The sequence below is a fragment of the Citrus clementina genome, unplaced genomic scaffold (genome assembly GCF_000493195.1).
Source record: "Citrus clementina cultivar Clemenules unplaced genomic scaffold, Citrus_clementina_v1.0 scaffold_3, whole genome shotgun sequence".
Lineage (NCBI taxonomy): Eukaryota > Viridiplantae > Streptophyta > Magnoliopsida > Sapindales > Rutaceae > Citrus > Citrus x clementina.
Window position 1 is genome coordinate 9,075,010 of NW_006262339.1, and position 17,230 is coordinate 9,092,239.

General features: G+C 35.4%; 4 protein-coding genes and 1 pseudogene across 6 annotated transcripts in view; 2 read left to right on the forward strand and 3 right to left on the reverse strand.

Annotated features, from left to right (window-relative positions):
- LOC18048310 (mavicyanin) overlaps positions 1 to 161 on the reverse strand; it is a 1,122-nt gene extending 961 nt beyond the window's left edge. The window contains exon 1 of the mRNA XM_006440831.2: positions 1 to 161. This exon is cut by the window's left edge and continues 164 nt beyond it. Within this exon, the coding sequence (XP_006440894.1) occupies positions 1 to 35 (35 nt within the window). The 5' untranslated portion in view covers positions 36 to 161.
- Positions 162 to 1,642: 1,481 nt separating this feature from the next.
- Positions 1,643 to 5,065, reverse strand: LOC18048311 (annotated as a pseudogene).
- Positions 5,066 to 5,290: 225 nt separating this feature from the next.
- LOC18048313 lies at positions 5,291 to 10,693 on the forward strand. 2 transcript variants are annotated; one of them, XM_024188528.1, is made up of 8 exons: positions 5,291 to 5,555; positions 5,625 to 5,698; positions 5,908 to 6,133; positions 6,626 to 6,749; positions 6,864 to 7,204; positions 7,916 to 8,861; positions 9,873 to 10,072; positions 10,367 to 10,693. In XM_024188528.1, exons 2-8 carry the CDS (start codon positions 5,652 to 5,654, stop codon positions 10,448 to 10,450), a joined length of 1,968 nt encoding a protein of 655 aa, XP_024044296.1. In that variant the 5' UTR covers positions 5,291 to 5,555; positions 5,625 to 5,651; the 3' UTR covers positions 10,451 to 10,693. The 2 variants fall into 2 exon arrangements, with proteins under 2 accessions (XP_024044296.1, XP_006440897.1); XM_006440834.2 differs by having other exon boundaries at positions 5,291 to 5,698.
- Positions 10,549 to 12,215, reverse strand: LOC18048314 (peptidyl-prolyl cis-trans isomerase CYP26-2, chloroplastic). 2 transcript variants are annotated; one of them, XM_024188529.1, is made up of 3 exons: positions 11,243 to 12,215; positions 10,862 to 10,931; positions 10,549 to 10,637 (listed from the first exon to the last, which is right to left on the reverse strand). In XM_024188529.1, the coding sequence occupies exons 1-3, from the start codon at positions 12,106 to 12,108 to the stop codon at positions 10,560 to 10,562; spliced, it is 1,014 nt and encodes a 337-aa protein (XP_024044297.1). In that variant the 5' UTR covers positions 12,109 to 12,215; the 3' UTR covers positions 10,549 to 10,559. The 2 variants fall into 2 exon arrangements, with proteins under 2 accessions (XP_024044297.1, XP_006440898.1); XM_006440835.2 differs by lacking the exon at positions 10,549 to 10,637 and having other exon boundaries at positions 10,728 to 10,931.
- A 485-nt stretch (positions 12,216 to 12,700) lies between these two features.
- LOC18048315 (single-stranded DNA-binding protein, mitochondrial) lies at positions 12,701 to 16,128 on the forward strand. The gene is made up of 4 exons (XM_006440836.2): positions 12,701 to 13,093; positions 13,224 to 13,450; positions 14,135 to 14,235; positions 15,619 to 16,128. The coding sequence occupies exons 1-4, from the start codon at positions 12,842 to 12,844 to the stop codon at positions 15,696 to 15,698; spliced, it is 660 nt and encodes a 219-aa protein (XP_006440899.1). The 5' UTR covers positions 12,701 to 12,841; the 3' UTR covers positions 15,699 to 16,128.
- Positions 16,129 to 17,230: the final 1,102 nt, after the last annotated feature.

Here is a 17,230-nt window from a genome sequence, read left to right on the forward strand (position 1 = left end):
ATGAAAATGAGAGAAGCTTTAAAGATAGAAGCCATGTTTGGACTCAAAGGGAGCTCCCTCTAGAGAGAATATCAGGAAGCTTTGTGTTGGAGAAGTTAACTAAATATACGGTTGATGTGCTTTTGGCTAGAGACTTAAAGGAGAGGACATTTGAACTTTGAAGTCCGTTCTGTTATTGAGAGAATTATTAGGAGAGAGATGTGGAGTTAGTGGGTTTATTGGAGGTAACCGTTGAGACGTGAGACCTATCCGTAATTGACTTGGTATTACTATTAATGTTTCAGTTGTTATTATTATTAATAATAAAAAAAAAAGAAAGGAAGGAAGAAAGAGTGACCAATTTGGGTTAAATTTCATTGAGGCATTATCATCATTAGGTCAGCAGCGTGTATGCGTTTCAAGTACTTAACCCAAAAAAAAAATAAAAAATAAAGGTTCGTGTAAAGAAAAGGTCAAAAAAGAGGGTTGATGATTATGAATTAAAATCGTTTAGCTGCTTTTTATTGTACTGAATCTGACACGAGAGAAACTGTGCCTATGCTAGTTCAGGCTGAACTGCTGAAGCAAAGCTTGAGGCCGTACCCTAATCATCTTTTCTGCTTTTGCCCTTGCGTTTTCTGCACATATAGGATAAGTGGTGGCCACCTTTATGTTAATAATATTTCACTATTCGAGGATAATACTTATTTCGAGACTGGGCCAGAGTAGAGACGGCAAAATCTGCATCGAGATGCAGGTGTATCCCAATTTGTACCTTGTATTGATATTTTGAGATGTGCATTCATATTTAGATTCGTAAAAAAAATATGCGGAATCGCGTGTAATTGGAGTTGATAAAATTTGACACTACTTAATTAGTCGACACGAATGTAATATAAATAAATAAGTATGTGTCGTCGAATTTAAAAAGATTATTAAATGAGTTGGGTATGGGTCGATATAATTTTTTTTCGTGTTGGGTTAGAGTTAAAGTTCTTGACACATTTATACAATCAATGACTTGATTATATTTTTTATTTTAAAATAATTTGTAAATTTTTATTATCAAAACTCAAATATTAGAGATGATCTCTCATTTATTTTTATTTTTTAAAAATATGAATATAAACACAGTATTTTATTTATAAAATTTTATATTCATTTAGAGCTTCAATAATGTAAATGTGTAAAATATTGCTAGACTCGTATATTTTATAATATCGATATATAATATTTTATATACATATATATAATTAAAACTTCAATAGTATAAATGTATAATATTTTGGTAGATATGTACATTTTATAATATCGATAAATTATGTATGTATTTATGTATGTACGTCAATGTATAAATATTTTATGTAAATTTTGTTTAATATATAGATATTTAGCGGGTTATTGGGTAACCAGATTATTTTTTCGTGTTGGGTTTGGGTCTCAATATTTTGACACGATTATTAAATGGGTCGGCTTTGAGTCGACCTAAATTTGACACGACACGAAGCTGACACGACACGAACACAACCCGATAATCCGTTTTACCAACTCTACATGTAAGTAATATCCATAAAGTGTGTGGGCAGATTTTCTTAATTATCTAAATCTGTATAATATTAAATTTAAATATAATTTAAAATGCAACAAATTTATCTAATAAAGTTTATCTAAATCTGGGCATAATTGCCATTTTCTTTGGCAAATTCCCCGTCAGCTTATTATCGTTGAGACCCAAAAATCTTAGCCTCTCCATTTCTGCCACAGACTCCGGAATTGCACCCATCAATTCCATGTTACAAAGATCCAAAATTTCCAAATTTTGAAGATTTTCCCATCGAATCCCGTTTAGGCCACCACCAAATATTGGGTTATTTGATACCACCATCTCTATTAATGATACAATTTCTTCAATTGACTGAACCAACCCACCCGAAAAATTATTGCTCCTTAGGTCCAAAAATGTCACATTATGTAAATTTCCAATCTCTTTTGGTATCTTTTCTTGTAAATTGTTGTAGCTCAAATCAAGCTTTAGTAGTCGAGCAAGTTTTCCCAAAGTCAATAGCATTGACCCTGATAAATTATTCCTGCTTAAGTCAAATATCAAGAGCTTGGTCAACCCTCCGATACTCGCCGGAATTTGACCATTGATTTGGTTTCCGGCAAGGGCGAGACGCCTCAAATTGACCAATTTGCTCGGTTCTATTGGTAATTTTCCAGTTAATCCCTTTTCTAGTAGTACTAGAGACTGGAGGTTCTTTAAGTAATCAATGCTTGTAGGAATTGTGCCAATGAGACGGGGGTTTGATCCAAATTCTAAGGAGTCCAAGCTGTTTGCAAGTTTTTGCCAATTTGAAGAGGGGATTTCAATGGGGCTTTGGCTTGGTGAAGAGAAGCAATTGAAAATTGATAGGGAATTTAGGTGATTGAACTCACAGAGGTGGTTTGAAAATTTTGCACTGTGAGCAAACGAGAGAATTGTCGTAAACTGGACCGATGCTTATAGCACTCACATGCCATAATCCATGAAAGAAATCGCAGGAAACTCCCTGAACATTATTTATTTTCCCAAATCAAGGTATTAATTGACCAAGGAAAAGTTAATTAAGAATAGACCATTTTATAGACATATATGATCGATCCCAATGCATGCACGCATTAACAAATTATATATTAGCATAGATTCATTTTGCATGCAACAAAAACATAGCCTGTATTTTCTTAGTGAAAAAAAAAAAAGAACCTGCAATCCTGTCCGCCCAAAAGGATCTGGATAGAGATCTGAGCCATTCCACCATTTCCCTACGAATCCTTGAATTGTAGAATAAAGAGCTTCTTTCTCTTTTCTCTCCATAGGTGCTACAGTTGATGTCCCTTCTTGGCCTGCACATGAAAGAAAAAGACCAACAAAAGGAAACAGAAGAAGTAAATCTCGAATTGTTGCAATTGAGCCCTTCATTTCCTTCCTCAGCCTACAAACAGAAGTTTTAGAGAAGAAAATTAGAGATTGTTTATCAATATGAAAGGAAGTACAGAGAGAAAGAGGCAAAATGTTAATAATACTTTACAGCTCAATATTTAATAAAGAAGGGCGTCATTAGATTGTATTTGTAAGTTTCAAAAAACCGTAAGTAACTTCGTTTTTGTTTGTACTTATAACTTACGTGTTAACCTAATATGTGTGAGCATCTAAAATGCATAATGTAAAATATGCATATTTAATTTCTAAAATGATTCAAAGAACAACAAAGTCTAAGAATATCATAAAAAAAACTCTTCAAATGGGATTCTACTTCTCATTTAAAGAGTTAAATAAGTGAAAAGAGTTCTAAAATTTCTTTAAATAGAAAAGAGAGAAGGATAATCTCATTTAAAAAATCTCATTTGAAGAGTTTATTGGGGCTTTTTAATTTAGTTTTATATTATTTTATGTCTTATAATTCTTGAGTAGAGGAAAGTATTATAATTATTGTTATTTTGGTGGAGGAAAAAATTTAATTAAAATAATATAAATTTATTTTTATTTTGAAGAGTCTTATGAAAAAGATTTATCTTTTTTATATTTATATTTACCACGTAAGTGAATAAATGAATATTTAAATAAAAAAAAGATTTTTTTTTGTCTGAACCACGAGGTGATTCTAAGTGGCCCCAACTGTGGGAGATACCTTTAAATTTGTACCACAACTTAGACTAATCTCCGCTCGCACCGAGTTGACCCATAAGCGGTAAAGTGCTGGCTAAAGTGGTGACTTTATACGAGAGCGGAACTTGAACCCCTGACCTTTCTTAAGAAATGACAATACCGACACTCTCACACCAACCAACTTTAATTAAAAAAATATAAATTTTTTTGTGATAGTGTAAGAAACGCTGAGAGAGTAAGTAATGAGAATCACTTCTCGAGGAGAAAAGCGCAAGATGTATAGTTATTGCAATTGCAGACGAAAAAAGAGCTGGCTCTTATCTTTTTAGTCTTTTAGATATGCTGGGTCGCCATCGGCCATCTCACAAAATCTTGCATGTACTCTTGAAGTTAGTGAAGTTGGCTTTTAGTTAAAGAGTTTTGGGGTTTTGTTCGGGATTATTCGATTAGCTACATGGGGATTTAGGGCTAGAGTTAGGGTTAGGGTTTATTTTGAAATGCTATATAGAGAGCTGGTGAGTGGCAAGCATTGTGTATTTTTGCTGATTCTTGGGTGATGGTGATGAAAGTGCAAATGGGGTAATTAAGTACTATGTTAAAAGTTTTGGGGATATGGAGTAGCATTTAGCATCAATCGATTTGTTAATTGGCGTTGAGGTGTGGGTTAGGGCTTTTGAATTGTGGGTGACCAATTAGTTTTGTTGCATGCTTTTGCACAATTTTGTATTCATCTGCAAATGCATGGACAAATTTGGAAAGTATGCACGTGCGTATTGCTTTCTTCTGTGTTGCAGCTGCTGTCCCCAAGAAAGGGTGCAGACTTTGCTCCCCATGCACCTTCAAGTCAGAATTACATTGAAGTCTCTACCAATTTTCGAGATAGTGAAATCAAACTTACAGGTAAAATCTATTATTTTGATACAACAATTTCAAACTGGAATCTGTAATTTTCACAGCAGGGAATAGGCAAACCTTAAATCAATTTAAGTTGTTAGAAAATCACTTAATTAAACCTTCTCAAACCAATCAGGTATCGTAAGTTAACGTGAGTTTTTCTTTCTCTGCGAATTTTAGTCCACAAATCAATGATCTAGTAGCCCCTATATTCGCTGCTCTACAGCAGCCCAACTCTGACGCAGACCATAGCAATAACATAGACGCACGGCGCATACATCAAGCGCGGCCGTTCATTTCATTTTAATTTGTAAACCGTACAAGGGGATAATCACGTGGATTAGAAAACGACATGTCAATTAGATGCTACAGGCTTGAGCCTTGAGGCCTGCCAGCAGAGCATCACTTTCACTTAGGCTGGTCCTCCATTGATTGATTCAGTATAGCTTACTGTTCCAATGATGGTTCGACTTCGACAGCATCTTCGCCTTGTGCCAAGTGCCAATCCATCCCCATCTTTGAATTGGGACTGTCTGTGTAGCCCATATCTTTTGCGGGTTCTGGGCTCGTCTGCGTTGTTGGTTGGGGCCTTAATATACACATTCTTGGCTTATTTGTGTTGTCTGTTGGGGCCTTAAGCCCATGCCTATGCACATTCTGGGCCTATGTTGTATGGATTGCTATTGGAGACAAGCTTAATCAGCATTTCAGCTTCCTATATTTTACAGTATTATTTTATTTAATCAGAATTATTAAAAATTTCATCTTTTATTCTTTTACCACAAAACTTCACGATTCAATGAAATATCTATTCGCGAAAAGAAAAGTCGATCCGATCAACGGTGATTATAAAGCAATCAGATGTAACAAAAAAATTTCATCCTGCATGTACAGTCACGGGATCAGTCCCCCCATCACAGTGAGCAAAAGTGCGCCTTTCTGTTGTGCGCGTGTCATCGCCATCTGCCGATTTAGGGACGGAATCACATACTCGAAGAGACGCCGAAGGACGGTGTCGTTCTGAACGAGACAAAAGGTTTATTATTTCAAATTTCAAAAATTCTTGAAAAAGAAAATTAATTGAAAGTAACAAACAATGGCTCAGGATTCAGAGAAGAGATTCCACTCGATCATGGATAAGCTTTTTCAGCCTCCTAAATCTACACCAAGCTCCTCCAGGTTCTCCTCTTTGTTAATCTTTTTGTTTTTGTTTTTGGTTTTATTTTTATTTTTAAAATTTTTACTTTGAGCGTTTGGTTCCCGAGAAAACGCAAGAAGATTTCGGAAAATGAAACACTGAGGGGGAAAAAAATGGCGAAGCTATCTTATTTATGCATTTGTGAAATACAGAGCATAGTATTAACATTTTTTCTCTTCTAAATAAATAGTAATGGTTCAGGAGTGGAAGAATTAAGAAGAGGCACAAAGCGTTCAAATCCAGAATCTGCACTAGCACTAGTAGAACCGAGAGTAGTAGACAGATACCACCACCATTCTTTACATTCGGCTTCAGCTGGATTATCAGAAGCTCCGTTATGTAGACCGTGGGACCGCGGTGATCTTATGCGGAGGGTCGCCACATTTAAGTCTATGACATGGTTCGCCAAACCTAAGGTTTGATTTTCCAATCCTCTGCAGTTGTTTGGTTGAATGAATATGATGTATTATGTACTTGTTTTCTATTAATATGTCATTTGGTTATTATAGGTTTGTATTATCATCATCATTTTTTTGTTTATTATCATATATGTTCAACTATGCTCTGCGTGTGTGTGTGTTTCAATTTTCTCTTTCTCGCTTTTATAATTTGTGGGATGTGAGATTACCACAATTTGGATGCTCGTTCATGCAAAACTTTCGATCTTACAAATGTTGTAAGAAGTTGTGTTATCTTCATTTAAGGTTTACATTTATCAAGTCCTCTGTTATTATAGGATGTGGTTTGTCATAGACTAAACAGCCCTTACAACGTCATTTTCTTTTGCTGCATACTTGTGATCGAATTCTATATAATATATTTACAATTATCACCAAGAGGAGGAAAGATAACTTCTCTTGTTTCTCTCTGATACTAACTTTTGTATACTCTTCTTATGTCTTTTGTAGGTTGTAAGTGCTGTAAATTGTGCTAGGAGAGGTTGGATCAATGTGGACACAGATACTATAGCCTGTGAATCTTGTGGGGCACGTATCCTTTTTTCAACCCCTTCATCTTGGACGCAGCAGCAAGGCATGTCATATTCCTTCATCATGACAGTGACTATTAAAACGAAATTGTGTAATTTTTTTATTCAACTTTAGGTGTATTTTTATCTAAATTGGACTGTTTCCTATATTCTCTCAGTTGAGAAGGCAGCCTTGGTGTTTAGCTTAAAGCTCGATAATGGACACAAGTTACTCTGCCCGTGGATTGACAATATCTGTGATGAAACACTGGCACAGTTTCCTCCTATGCCACCTCCTGTTTTAGTTGAGAAGTTTAGAGAGAGATCATCTGCTCTCATTCAACTTTTAGCTCTTCCAGTAATTTCACCTTCGGCCATTGAGTATATGAGAAGCACCCAGCTTGAAGAATTTCTTAAATGGTTTCCAATTCTAGAATGTGGGAATGAAGCGGCAAAGGGTTCTGAGACGGATTCCCTTAGGAACCAATGTCAAGATAATTCTGTTAACCTGTATTATCAGGTTTGATACTTGTTTGAATGTTTTCTAACTTATAGTATACTGTATCAATTGTTTGAATGATTTCTAAATTATAGTTTACTCACACTAATATATGTTTATTCCTAACATTTTTACTCATCAGCATATGAGCTTCAGTGCATTTAATGTTGTTGCCGTCAGCCCCTATCATATATTGAGTTTTTTGTATTCACTGCAATGGTTGAGACACTGCATTCCTTCTAGCTGATAGATTGTTCCATTCTCTTTCCGTTCTTTTACAGTCTCGTTTACTTCCATTATCTGCTGATGTTAACTCTATTCATTGCCGATTTCTCACTTGGAATTCAATTATGTGATGGAAGTCAGCTTGTCTCGATCTATATTGATGGTCAGATTACTCTGATTATATCATTATATCATTTTGAATCCTGCTTATGTTCGTTGTACTTGCAATTAAAAAAAATAATGAAGATGTTCAGTTATTGTTGAATGCATTTAATATTTCTTCTCTCATATATAATTTGCGTGTGTTACTTCATTTTTTCACCTTCCTCTCACATTTCAATGCAATAAACTAGAAAGTGTATTTATTTGCTATACAACACACCAGTGTTTTCATGCTCTTCTTCTGTTTCCAAGCCCTCAAAGAAAAAAGGCAAAATACTGAAAAATTTTGCAATTTAGTTGCTTTGTTTCTGCATTCTTAATGATGAGTGGTGTTGTCATTTTCAGGCAGAAAAGCTCATAAGTTTATGTGGCTGGGAACCACGTTCACTTCCTTATGTGGTTGACTGTGAGGATGGAGTAAATCAGTTTGTCGATGATGTCAATGGACAGAATCCGAGTGTCAATGTCCACTCTGCTGGTAGCAAAGAAATTGTTGAGGTGACAGAAGACTATGGGGCTCATAAGTCTGTTGTGTTGGATTGCAGGCTTTGTGGTGCCAGTGTTGGATTATGGGCTTTTGCTACAGTTGCACGTCCTGTAGAGTTTTTCAGGGTAGTAGGAGATACAGAAGTAAATGGTGAAAACCACTGTGGGTCTCATGTTTCGGGGAATGAAAATCATGTTGGCAATAGGGAAGTTGCCATGAATACCGTGTCAAATGGTGAACCATCGCATGCTGAGAGTTCATCACATTTAAATCTGACGATTGCAGGGGGTCCCCCACCAACAAAACAGAATTTTAAAGCAACAATTTCTTTTCCGGTTGTTGGCCGTGCTTTAAGAGCTAAGTTCTCTTATGATTCTGATTTTAGAGATTATACATTTGATCACCCCAAAGAAATTCAATCCACATCTAGGAATAATAATTTGCCTGAGGAAGGGAAAGACCATACTGAAAATAATCTTACTGGACAAGTTGTCCTGGCTGAAGATGCTGGGTCGTTAAATAGGGGACAATATGATCATGGATCAGATAGTTCTATAAATGAAGAAACTCTTGGAAAGGAAAACAATGATCATGTGCCATTGGAAGGACCGAGTGTCACCGGACAAGATACATTTCCTGGAGCTGGTACTGGTTGTGCCATTGTCCAAAGTTCCACAGAAACAACACAGAATGAAAAACTAGGCCAAAGTCAAAGTGATATGCTGGCTGAAAATGGGGAACAAAGCAAAAATGAAGGATCACTTGTGATTCCATCTGGCAGTGCAGTTATGGCTGGAAGTGCAGGTAAGATGTAGTATCAGTTGGACCATAGCTCGTACACTAATATTTTGTAATGCCATTGATATTCATCTAGGCTATGTATATTTGCTTCCTTGATTAGGAGTTCATTGTTTTTATGCCTTTTCTGTTTTAATTTTCTCTTGTTTGGGGTTCTTGCTTATTCAGATGAACTGAGAAGTTGACTTTTCAGACTTCTTGCATATTTATTTCAATATTGACTTTTTTAAAAATAAATAAATAAATGAGAAAGTATGCCATCTTCTTTCTTCTGGCAGTTGTTATCAGGTTCTTGCTTGCCTCTTCTGGTGAATGACATTGTAACTTTCTGCTCTGACCTTTTGATTTCACCATTACATCATCCTTACAGAACTTAGTATTTCTAAACCATTTCTTGTCTGTTTTATGTATATTTGTTGATATCTATATTGTCTAGTATTTTTAGTTACGTCTTTAACTATCCCCTCTGCATATAAATGTGCTGAAATTAAATTAGTAATTCTAATGTGGTTGCAACTTTTTATATTGCAACTCTTTTTTAATTTAATATCATTCGTACCTTAGGTGAGCTTAGAGGAGGTTCCTATTTGTTTCTTGGATTGGTTATTTATAGTTTAATATGGGCCCCTACTAAATTGATAGTGTACCCAGAAGACACAAGTTCGAAGAAGGCCCCGCCCACCCGCTCCCAAACCCCAACACCAAAAAAAGAAAGGAGTTCTAAGAAGCAACTATTCATTTCTTTAATATGTATATATATGTTTTTTCCCAAGTTTAATTGATCACCTATCCAACTTTTTGAAAACTTTAACTGTGTTGACTACTTAGATGTACTCTTTTGCAACCAGCACATCATTGACGATTGATCCTAATTGAACTTCCTATGATTTCTTTCCTTATCAAGTTAAATTGGTTGAAATTCTAAATTTGGCAGCTTGGCTAACTTTTCTAAATCCTTTCATTGGTACATGTGGATTACTAGCAAGAGTTTTTATTAACGATGCCCCTTTGTTTCAGGAATGGATCCGAAGCAACTACAGGAAGTGAATGCAATGAAGTTTGATCCAATTAGGCAGCACAGACATTTTTGTCCATGGATTGTATCAACAGGTGGTGCCTTACCTGGATGGCAACAAACCCTTTCTGCTTTACATCGACAGAGAGACGGTTCTTATTCATCACCTGCAGATTCTTCTCCATCTTCCTCATTGATCAAGGTATATCCTGACCTTTTTTATTATTAATAGTAGTTCATGGCGATCATGATGACCAAATGGGTAAAGGGAATGAGATTCATCCCCGTTTTACTCAAGTTCTGTTAATTTTAATGTAAGCCTGTATAAATATGGGTAGTGTTTTCCCTGTGAAACCTCCTGGTCCTGTTTCAGTTTGATCCTGTATAAAGATTAAGCATATAGGCAATGATGGCAAAAATGAGTTTTTATTTTTATTTTTTTTCCCTCTTTTGATCATCTGAAAGGATTCATATCTTACTGCTTGTAATTTGACAGGTGGATGATCCAATTGCCTCAGTTAGAAAGCTTTTCACGTCTCCTGTCGCCAAAAGAATGAAGTCAACTCATGGGTCAAGTTGAAGTGTTGGCAGTCAGATCAGTTTGTCTAGGTGTCAATGAGTTTCCAAAAGACTCTGGGATGAGACTCCATTCCTCTCTTATATGGTGGTGCCACTGGTATGCAAAATGCTTATGAGTTATGTCCATAGAAATGTATTAATTCTCTCTTCTCGTGCCACAATTTAAACCCATGAAAGTGTTGTACCCACTGTTGTAAGAAGGAAAAAAGTTTTGTTCAAATTATCATCCCATATTTCTTAACCCCGATCCAGGGCTCTGTGTTTTCAAAGTTCGATTTTTCTTTCTTTTGAGAATGGCAATTAAATTTATGTTACTCGCATGAAATTGTTCTCTCATTACACAAAATTGAAGGAACAAGAAAAGAGTTTCAAACTGTTGCTATTCCATTAAGCCACAATTTGTGACTAGCACCTTTGAATAGGGGCGGTTGAATCCTCGTTCCGCCACAACAGCCCTTTTGTCTCCTATTAGTTTCGCCACTCTGATCACCAAATAATATGGTTATTTTCTTCGTGATTATATAAAAGATCATGAGCAGCCAAGTTAGAACAAAGGAAAAAGCTATTTTGAAAAGGCAGACACTGAGCAACCTTTAGCTTTGAGCTTTGCAAAGATGAATTATCCCATTGTTTCCTCTTATAAATTAGATCATGTTTTAGCTTCGGTTTCTCTTATAAATTAGAACATGCTTTTGCTTTGAGGTTAAAATTTTGACAACCAGACTAGATCTCCGAGAAAGAATGAGAAACATCCAAGGAAACACTTGAGATTTTCTGAAAAAAAAAAACTAACCTGAAATACGGAGAACCAGTATTTTCCTGCACAGTCTTCACTTCTCCAATCTTCTCTGCAACCTCCATTCCTTCCAGGACTCTTCCAACGACCAGAGACGAGGCATCAAGCTCCGGAGAGTCCTTTGTTACAATCACAAACTCTGTTCCGTTCGGGTCCTTACCCACCTCCTCTTGATCAATCTCCAGCTTGCCTTGCCGGGCAACCAACTTGATCTTTGGAGGTGGCTTGGAAGGATCTCTCACGATAATACCGACAGTTCCAGCCAAGTTCTTAGTCCCAGGACACCTTTCATTGTTTGCCTTCCACTCTTCCATGAGTCTCTCAGTTTCCAAATTGCTTCCTGATCTCCGTGCTAGCTCAGCATCCACACCATACGATCGAACTCCACCATGCTGCACATAGTTTGGCATGATTTTGATGAACTCTTTTCTTCTGTAGCTAATCCCAGCTGTTCCGCTAACAAGACTACTAAACCTAGCAGCTCCAGCTGGAGCACTGTCTCCATATAACCCGATGACAATGCGACCAGCAGATTTTCCATCAATCGATATGTCAAGAAAAACTCGCTTTGTAGGATCTTTGTTGGCACAGTTCTGTTCTTGCTCATTTTTATCGGCGTTAGGCAATTCATCGGCTCGCGCCCTGGACAGATTGAACGGTTCTAGAACCAGGCTGCCCCAAAGAAGAAGCAATGAAGAGTTGCCGCATAATGTGAGCTCTCGGCGTGATAAATTGCAGGTTTGTTTGAGGCTGGGAAGAGATCGAGACGTGGGAAAGTTCTGTACTAGTGGATGAATTTTTGGTGATGGAGTTGGGGGAAGGATTTGTGGGGAAGAATTCAAGATTTTTTGGCTTTGTAACATTTCTAAGAACAAATTATTTTCTGGGTTGGTGCCTTCGTTCTCAAGGCTGTGTTTTTTGGTGAGCCTAAAATCTGTTTCTCATTTGAGTAAGGGATTTTTTAGGATAAGATACAAGGCCAAATCCATCCAGATATGCTTGGAAAGGCATGATTTTATGATTTTATGGCACTGAATGCACATCAGCAATCTGAAGTGTTCATAGTGGGCCAAGCCTACTCCCAACTTAGATTCAAGGTCTCAAATCCTATGCGGACCACAACTATAAGAAAAAAAAAAAAAAAAGAGAATCTTGGTCCATAATTTCATGAACTTCACTCAAGAATTTTCATGAACAAAAATGCATGAGGCCAGAATGTAATGGACTAATTCGAAAATGGAAACTAGAGTATACTTTGGTCTAATTCCGGTATCAAATTAAAACTTTTTAGATCGTGATCCTATTATAATTTTGCTACAAGTTTGATTATTAACATGTTACATGCTCATGGTTTAGCAATTAGTAGTCTAATATTCTCTGTCAAAAAAGAAAAAAAAAGTTCAATATTTATTCTATAAATCATTAAATAAATACTAAAAGAAATTGTGTTTTTGCCGCGTGTTACTAAACCACGAAAAGTGAAGAAAGAAACATTTTGCCACCACTAGGGTTTAAGCCAAAACCCACCACGAAAACCAAAAATCACAAACACAAAGGCATTGAAACTAATCAATCAACCCAGAAAAGAAATTGAAGATGATGGCAGCTCTCACAAGAAGATTCTATCGCTCTCTTCTCTTAAACCCTAAATTCTCTGAGTCTCCAAAGCCCTTTTTCACCTCCAACATCTTCTCCTCCTCATCTCGCGTGGACTCCGACCTGGACGAGTCTGCTATCCACTCCGACGCCGACCCACTCCCTGACTCATCTTCAACTCAGAACTCGGGTCAGCAACGAGAGAGTTTTGATCGGCCCCTCGAAAACGGTCTCGATCCTGGCATTTTCAAGGTAAAACTTCGCCCCCCCATTTAAATTAAACATTTTGTTGGCATTTTTATTGTACACGGTGGACAAATTTGTCTGACATTTGATGGGTGTTAGTTTGTTTTTTCTTTTTTATTTATTTTTATTTTTTTAGGCAATATTGGTAGGACAGGTGGGCCAGAGTCCGGTGCAGAAGAAGCTGAAGAGTGGGAGGACTGTAACGCTGTTCTCGTTGGGGACAGGTGGAATTCGTAACAATAGGAGGCCATTGGAGAATGAAAATCCGACCGAGTATGCAAATCGGTGTGCTGTTCAGTGGCATAGAGTTTCGGTTTACCCCGAGAGGTTGGGTGGGGTTGTTATGAAGCATCTTGTTCCTGGGTAAGCCTTTTATTTTATTTTATTTTATTTTTTATCAAGAATGTTTCAATATATGACGCCACATGGATGCATGCTTATTCATGGTGTAAATGATTGCCTTTTTGTAGAACCACATTTCATCTCGGTTTCATTATGAGCCTTTTTTATAGTACTTTATTTAATTAGTAAATAATATAAGATTGATACAAATTATTCATGAGCATCAGAGCATGATGAAAGTCTAAATTTGCGTGCTCATTGGCATGGGAACTCATATTAAGCATTCAATCAAGAATCATTAACCATACCATAATTCAAAATTTGAAACTTATACTGGCTTAACTGGGTTACAAGTGAAACTCTGGCTCTCATGGACTCTCGTGGTGGGGTAAACTTAATGCCAGTATTTGTAGCTTATATACCAAATGTTGTTGTTAACTAGATGATGATCTGAGATGATTGGTAACCTATAAGTCTCTGGGAAAAAAATGAATTGTTTGTTGTTTCAACTTCAGTGATGTGGAACATTTCACCATTTGTATTGTTTAACTATTATTGCTAGTGTTTTTGTCATTCTTTTGTTTGTTTCTGTTTTAAACATTGCTGGTTCTTCTGAATTTGTATTTCTGATTGTGTCTGATTTCAGTTGCAGGTTATTACTTCCTGATCTCCATTATGACATTGAAATTCTTTTATTTGCTATAGGTCAACTATTTATGTTGAAGGAAATTTGGAGCAAAAAGTTTTCAATGATCCAATAACTGGCCTTGTCCGGCGTATAAGAGAGATTGCTATTCGTCGTAATGGTACTTACCTCATTTTCTTCTAGTGTGTTACTTGGCACCCAAAAAATGAAAATTACTTTTCTTCTTCTTTTTACATAAACTGCATCAATAAAATCTGACCTCAAACTTATAGAATTCTATTTTTGTAGCATATTACTTAAGAGTTATCTTTAATTTTTTTTTTTTTTAGTTATTTAAAAAAGACATCCCACTTTAGAAGCACGGCTCTACTTGAAAAAATCATTTCAAATTTGTCATTGTGACAATTCAGTAGCTACTTTAACCTCCATTACTTGTTTCAAACTATGTGCAACCTGCATTCAACATTTTGAAAAGTATCTTTCTATGCTGCTTTCTTGTATCATCTAGTCGGATATTATTCTTTTACCTTACCTATGCTGACATGATTAGCATTTTTTCCCCCATTTCCATGAGACTAGTTTTGCAATTTTTTTTTTTCCTCCACCAAGCAGAACATGTATTACAAACTATGTGGCTATTCTCTCATCTCGGGGATGACACTAACTTAGAAGAAATATATATCTCCTCATGAGATATAATATATTTTGGGAACACTGGTTATTAATGAAAGCAGGAAGACAGAGGTGTATAGTGGCTATAGTTAGAATAATTTCAATTAAGGAGTGTCAGTATTATATTGAAGACATGTAAGGAATACTCAAATATTAAGGATCATAAGTGCAAAATATAAGCGAATTGTGAGTAAGGAAGGGTGAGGAATATGGTTGTTTTGGACCCAGCCATTTGACAAAACAATCAAACAAGTGGAAGTTAAAATGACATTAATTTTTATGAACAGTTAAAGACTAAACTTTTATAAGTTAATTTAACTGTCATATTATTCTTCTTAAAAAAAAAAAAGGAAGTCATATTATTCTTTGCTAGGCAACTTGCTTGAAGACCTTAACAATTACTAATTAGGCACTTACCGAGATCAAGTGTTTTTTGTCTTTCCTCCATGTATCTCATCATATAAGGTGATATTGATTTTAAACAAACACATCTTTGCTTTGTGTAAACGTCCCTTTTCCTGTGGTCCGAATGCTTTGAAAATGATGCAAGAAAAATTTTCTGCTGAAGACAACAGTAATTATTGTCAAAATATAACAACCAAAAATGTTCGGGCTGTCAATTTTGTAATCCAACATCAGCTGGGTGAGATGGCTAACTGGCATATTATTTCTGTCTGGATTTTTTTCTTGAGATTAGCTGCGCCACCTTGGAATTTTGTACTCTGTTATCATGGAAGTTTTAGATGGCTAAGAAGCTTTCGCACTTAGTTTATGGTGACAAAAGTTTACTCATGGATAGAGAACTGTGTTTTTCATTTTGCTGACCTCCTCCCATCATCTTTAACAAGCTTTTCCAATGTGGATGTGGCAGGTCGTCTTGTGTTTTTGGGAAAAGGTGGTGATGCGCAGCCACCATCTCCGTCAGAGGTTAGAGGTGCGGGCTATTTCTGAAAGCATAGCCTGAAATGGGAACAACCGGAATTCATTAAACATTGACTCGAATTTCGGTTCACTTGTGTAATTATATTTTTCACTATTCTTCCCAGTTAGTCGTGATGGATGCAGAATTGGGCCTAGTGTGAAAAACTTTGAGCCAATCGGCCCAATCCTTTTAAGCCAGAAAAGCTCTCGGTATCAATCTTTATTATCGACGGTGACGTTTCTAATGCCGCAAAGAAAAATGAAAAATTGCTGGTTTCTTCAATGGGGTTATTGGCTCATTGCTAATTCATCATATCATCATTATAAGGTGCTTTAATTGGGGAAAATTTTGAAAATAAATAGTGTGATATATTGTGATGTATATGACGAGTAACAAATTGAAAAGGTGGGTGAGTTAGTGAATTTCATGAACTTCAAAAAGAACACTTCACATGTGTTCTTTGAAATTGAGGTGGATATACTATTGTGATGAAAATTGAAAAGAGGAGAAGATTGAATGAATGGTCCGAATTGCTGGACTATAATTGTGAATAATATGTAGCCATGGAGTATCATCGGAGTTCAAATTTGTACATCATGTGTCATTGAATAATGTCGGTCAAAAATCACTGCATCGTTCCCACTATACATCTAGCGTATGTTCATTTTTTTTCTTTCGTACATTTTGGAAAAAACATTAATCGTGCCAGTTGCCACCGCTCAGCGTGTAATGGGTGGGTTATTTACACTGTAAAAATTATTTTAAATATTATGTTGTTGCGTGTAATCATATTAATTTTTAAAAAATTAAGTTTTATTTTGTATACTCTTTTAAATTCTTAAAAAAAATCTTACTTAAATTATTTAAATTAATAATTTTATTTACTTAAAAAGACCAATAAGATCATTTAATACACATAATTTTAAGCGATTTGACACTTACGATAATATAATCAAGTCAAGTTGTGAATAGATTATTTAGCATAATTTTAATTATTAAATTTTTACTTATTTATGTTCAATATTAGATTTTCCACCAAAAATAACTTGCAATGCACCTTAACAGAAAGTATTATATACGTAATACCAAAAAAAAAAAAATTCACATAAAGTGAGTTTTTTTAATTTTATTTTTGAGACAAACGAATCGCATTTATTATCTAGTCAGTTTTTTTTTTTAAATATTGATTTTCTCGTTACTCATCTAAATATTAATTAATATATTAAAAATAAAAGTTTTATGGTTTAAGAAATAAGAATTATACATTAAATAATGAATGTCTTACATGAGTTTTCAAAATAATTATATAATATTGACTTATGGTAAAATATCCTTAATAGTAATTTATACTATAGCTATATTTGTAATAAATTTTTTTTTATTAAAATCATATTGTTTAAAGTAAATTTTTTAGAGTGGAAATAACAGCACCCGTATGCAATCTATACATCAGTACATATATGAAATAAAAATAGAGCTGAATTGTAATATACTGAAGTGGCGGTGATAACTGATAACAACGTTTAAGACTTTTTTAGTTAAAGCATACTTTTGCTGAAAG

Excerpts from the sequence above, each read along its gene's own strand:
- LOC18048313 (XM_006440834.2), top strand. The coding sequence starts at position 5,616 with ATGGCTCAGGATTCAGAGAAGAGATTCCACTCGATCATGGATAAGCTT. Across the intron at positions 6,134-6,625 it reads CATGGTTCGCCAAACCTAAG|GTTGTAAGTGCTGTAAATTG; the intron begins GTTTGATTTTCC and ends TGTCTTTTGTAG. Across the intron at positions 10,073-10,366 it reads CATCTTCCTCATTGATCAAG|GTGGATGATCCAATTGCCTC; the intron begins GTATATCCTGAC and ends GTAATTTGACAG.
- LOC18048314 (XM_024188529.1), bottom strand. The coding sequence starts at position 12,108 with ATGTTACAAAGCCAAAAAATCTTGAATTCTTCCCCACAAATCCTTCCC. Across the intron at positions 10,932-11,242 it reads ACTGGTTCTCCGTATTTCAG|AGTGGCGAAACTAATAGGAG; the intron begins GTTAGTTTTTTT and ends TTTGGTGATCAG. Across the intron at positions 10,638-10,861 it reads TCAACCGCCCCTATTCAAAG|TGGGTACAACACTTTCATGG; the intron begins GTGCTAGTCACA and ends TTCTTACAACAG.
- LOC18048315 (XM_006440836.2), top strand. The coding sequence starts at position 12,842 with ATGATGGCAGCTCTCACAAGAAGATTCTATCGCTCTCTTCTCTTAAAC. Across the intron at positions 13,094-13,223 it reads TCGATCCTGGCATTTTCAAG|GCAATATTGGTAGGACAGGT; the intron begins GTAAAACTTCGC and ends TTATTTTTTTAG. Across the intron at positions 13,451-14,134 it reads ATGAAGCATCTTGTTCCTGG|GTCAACTATTTATGTTGAAG; the intron begins GTAAGCCTTTTA and ends TATTTGCTATAG.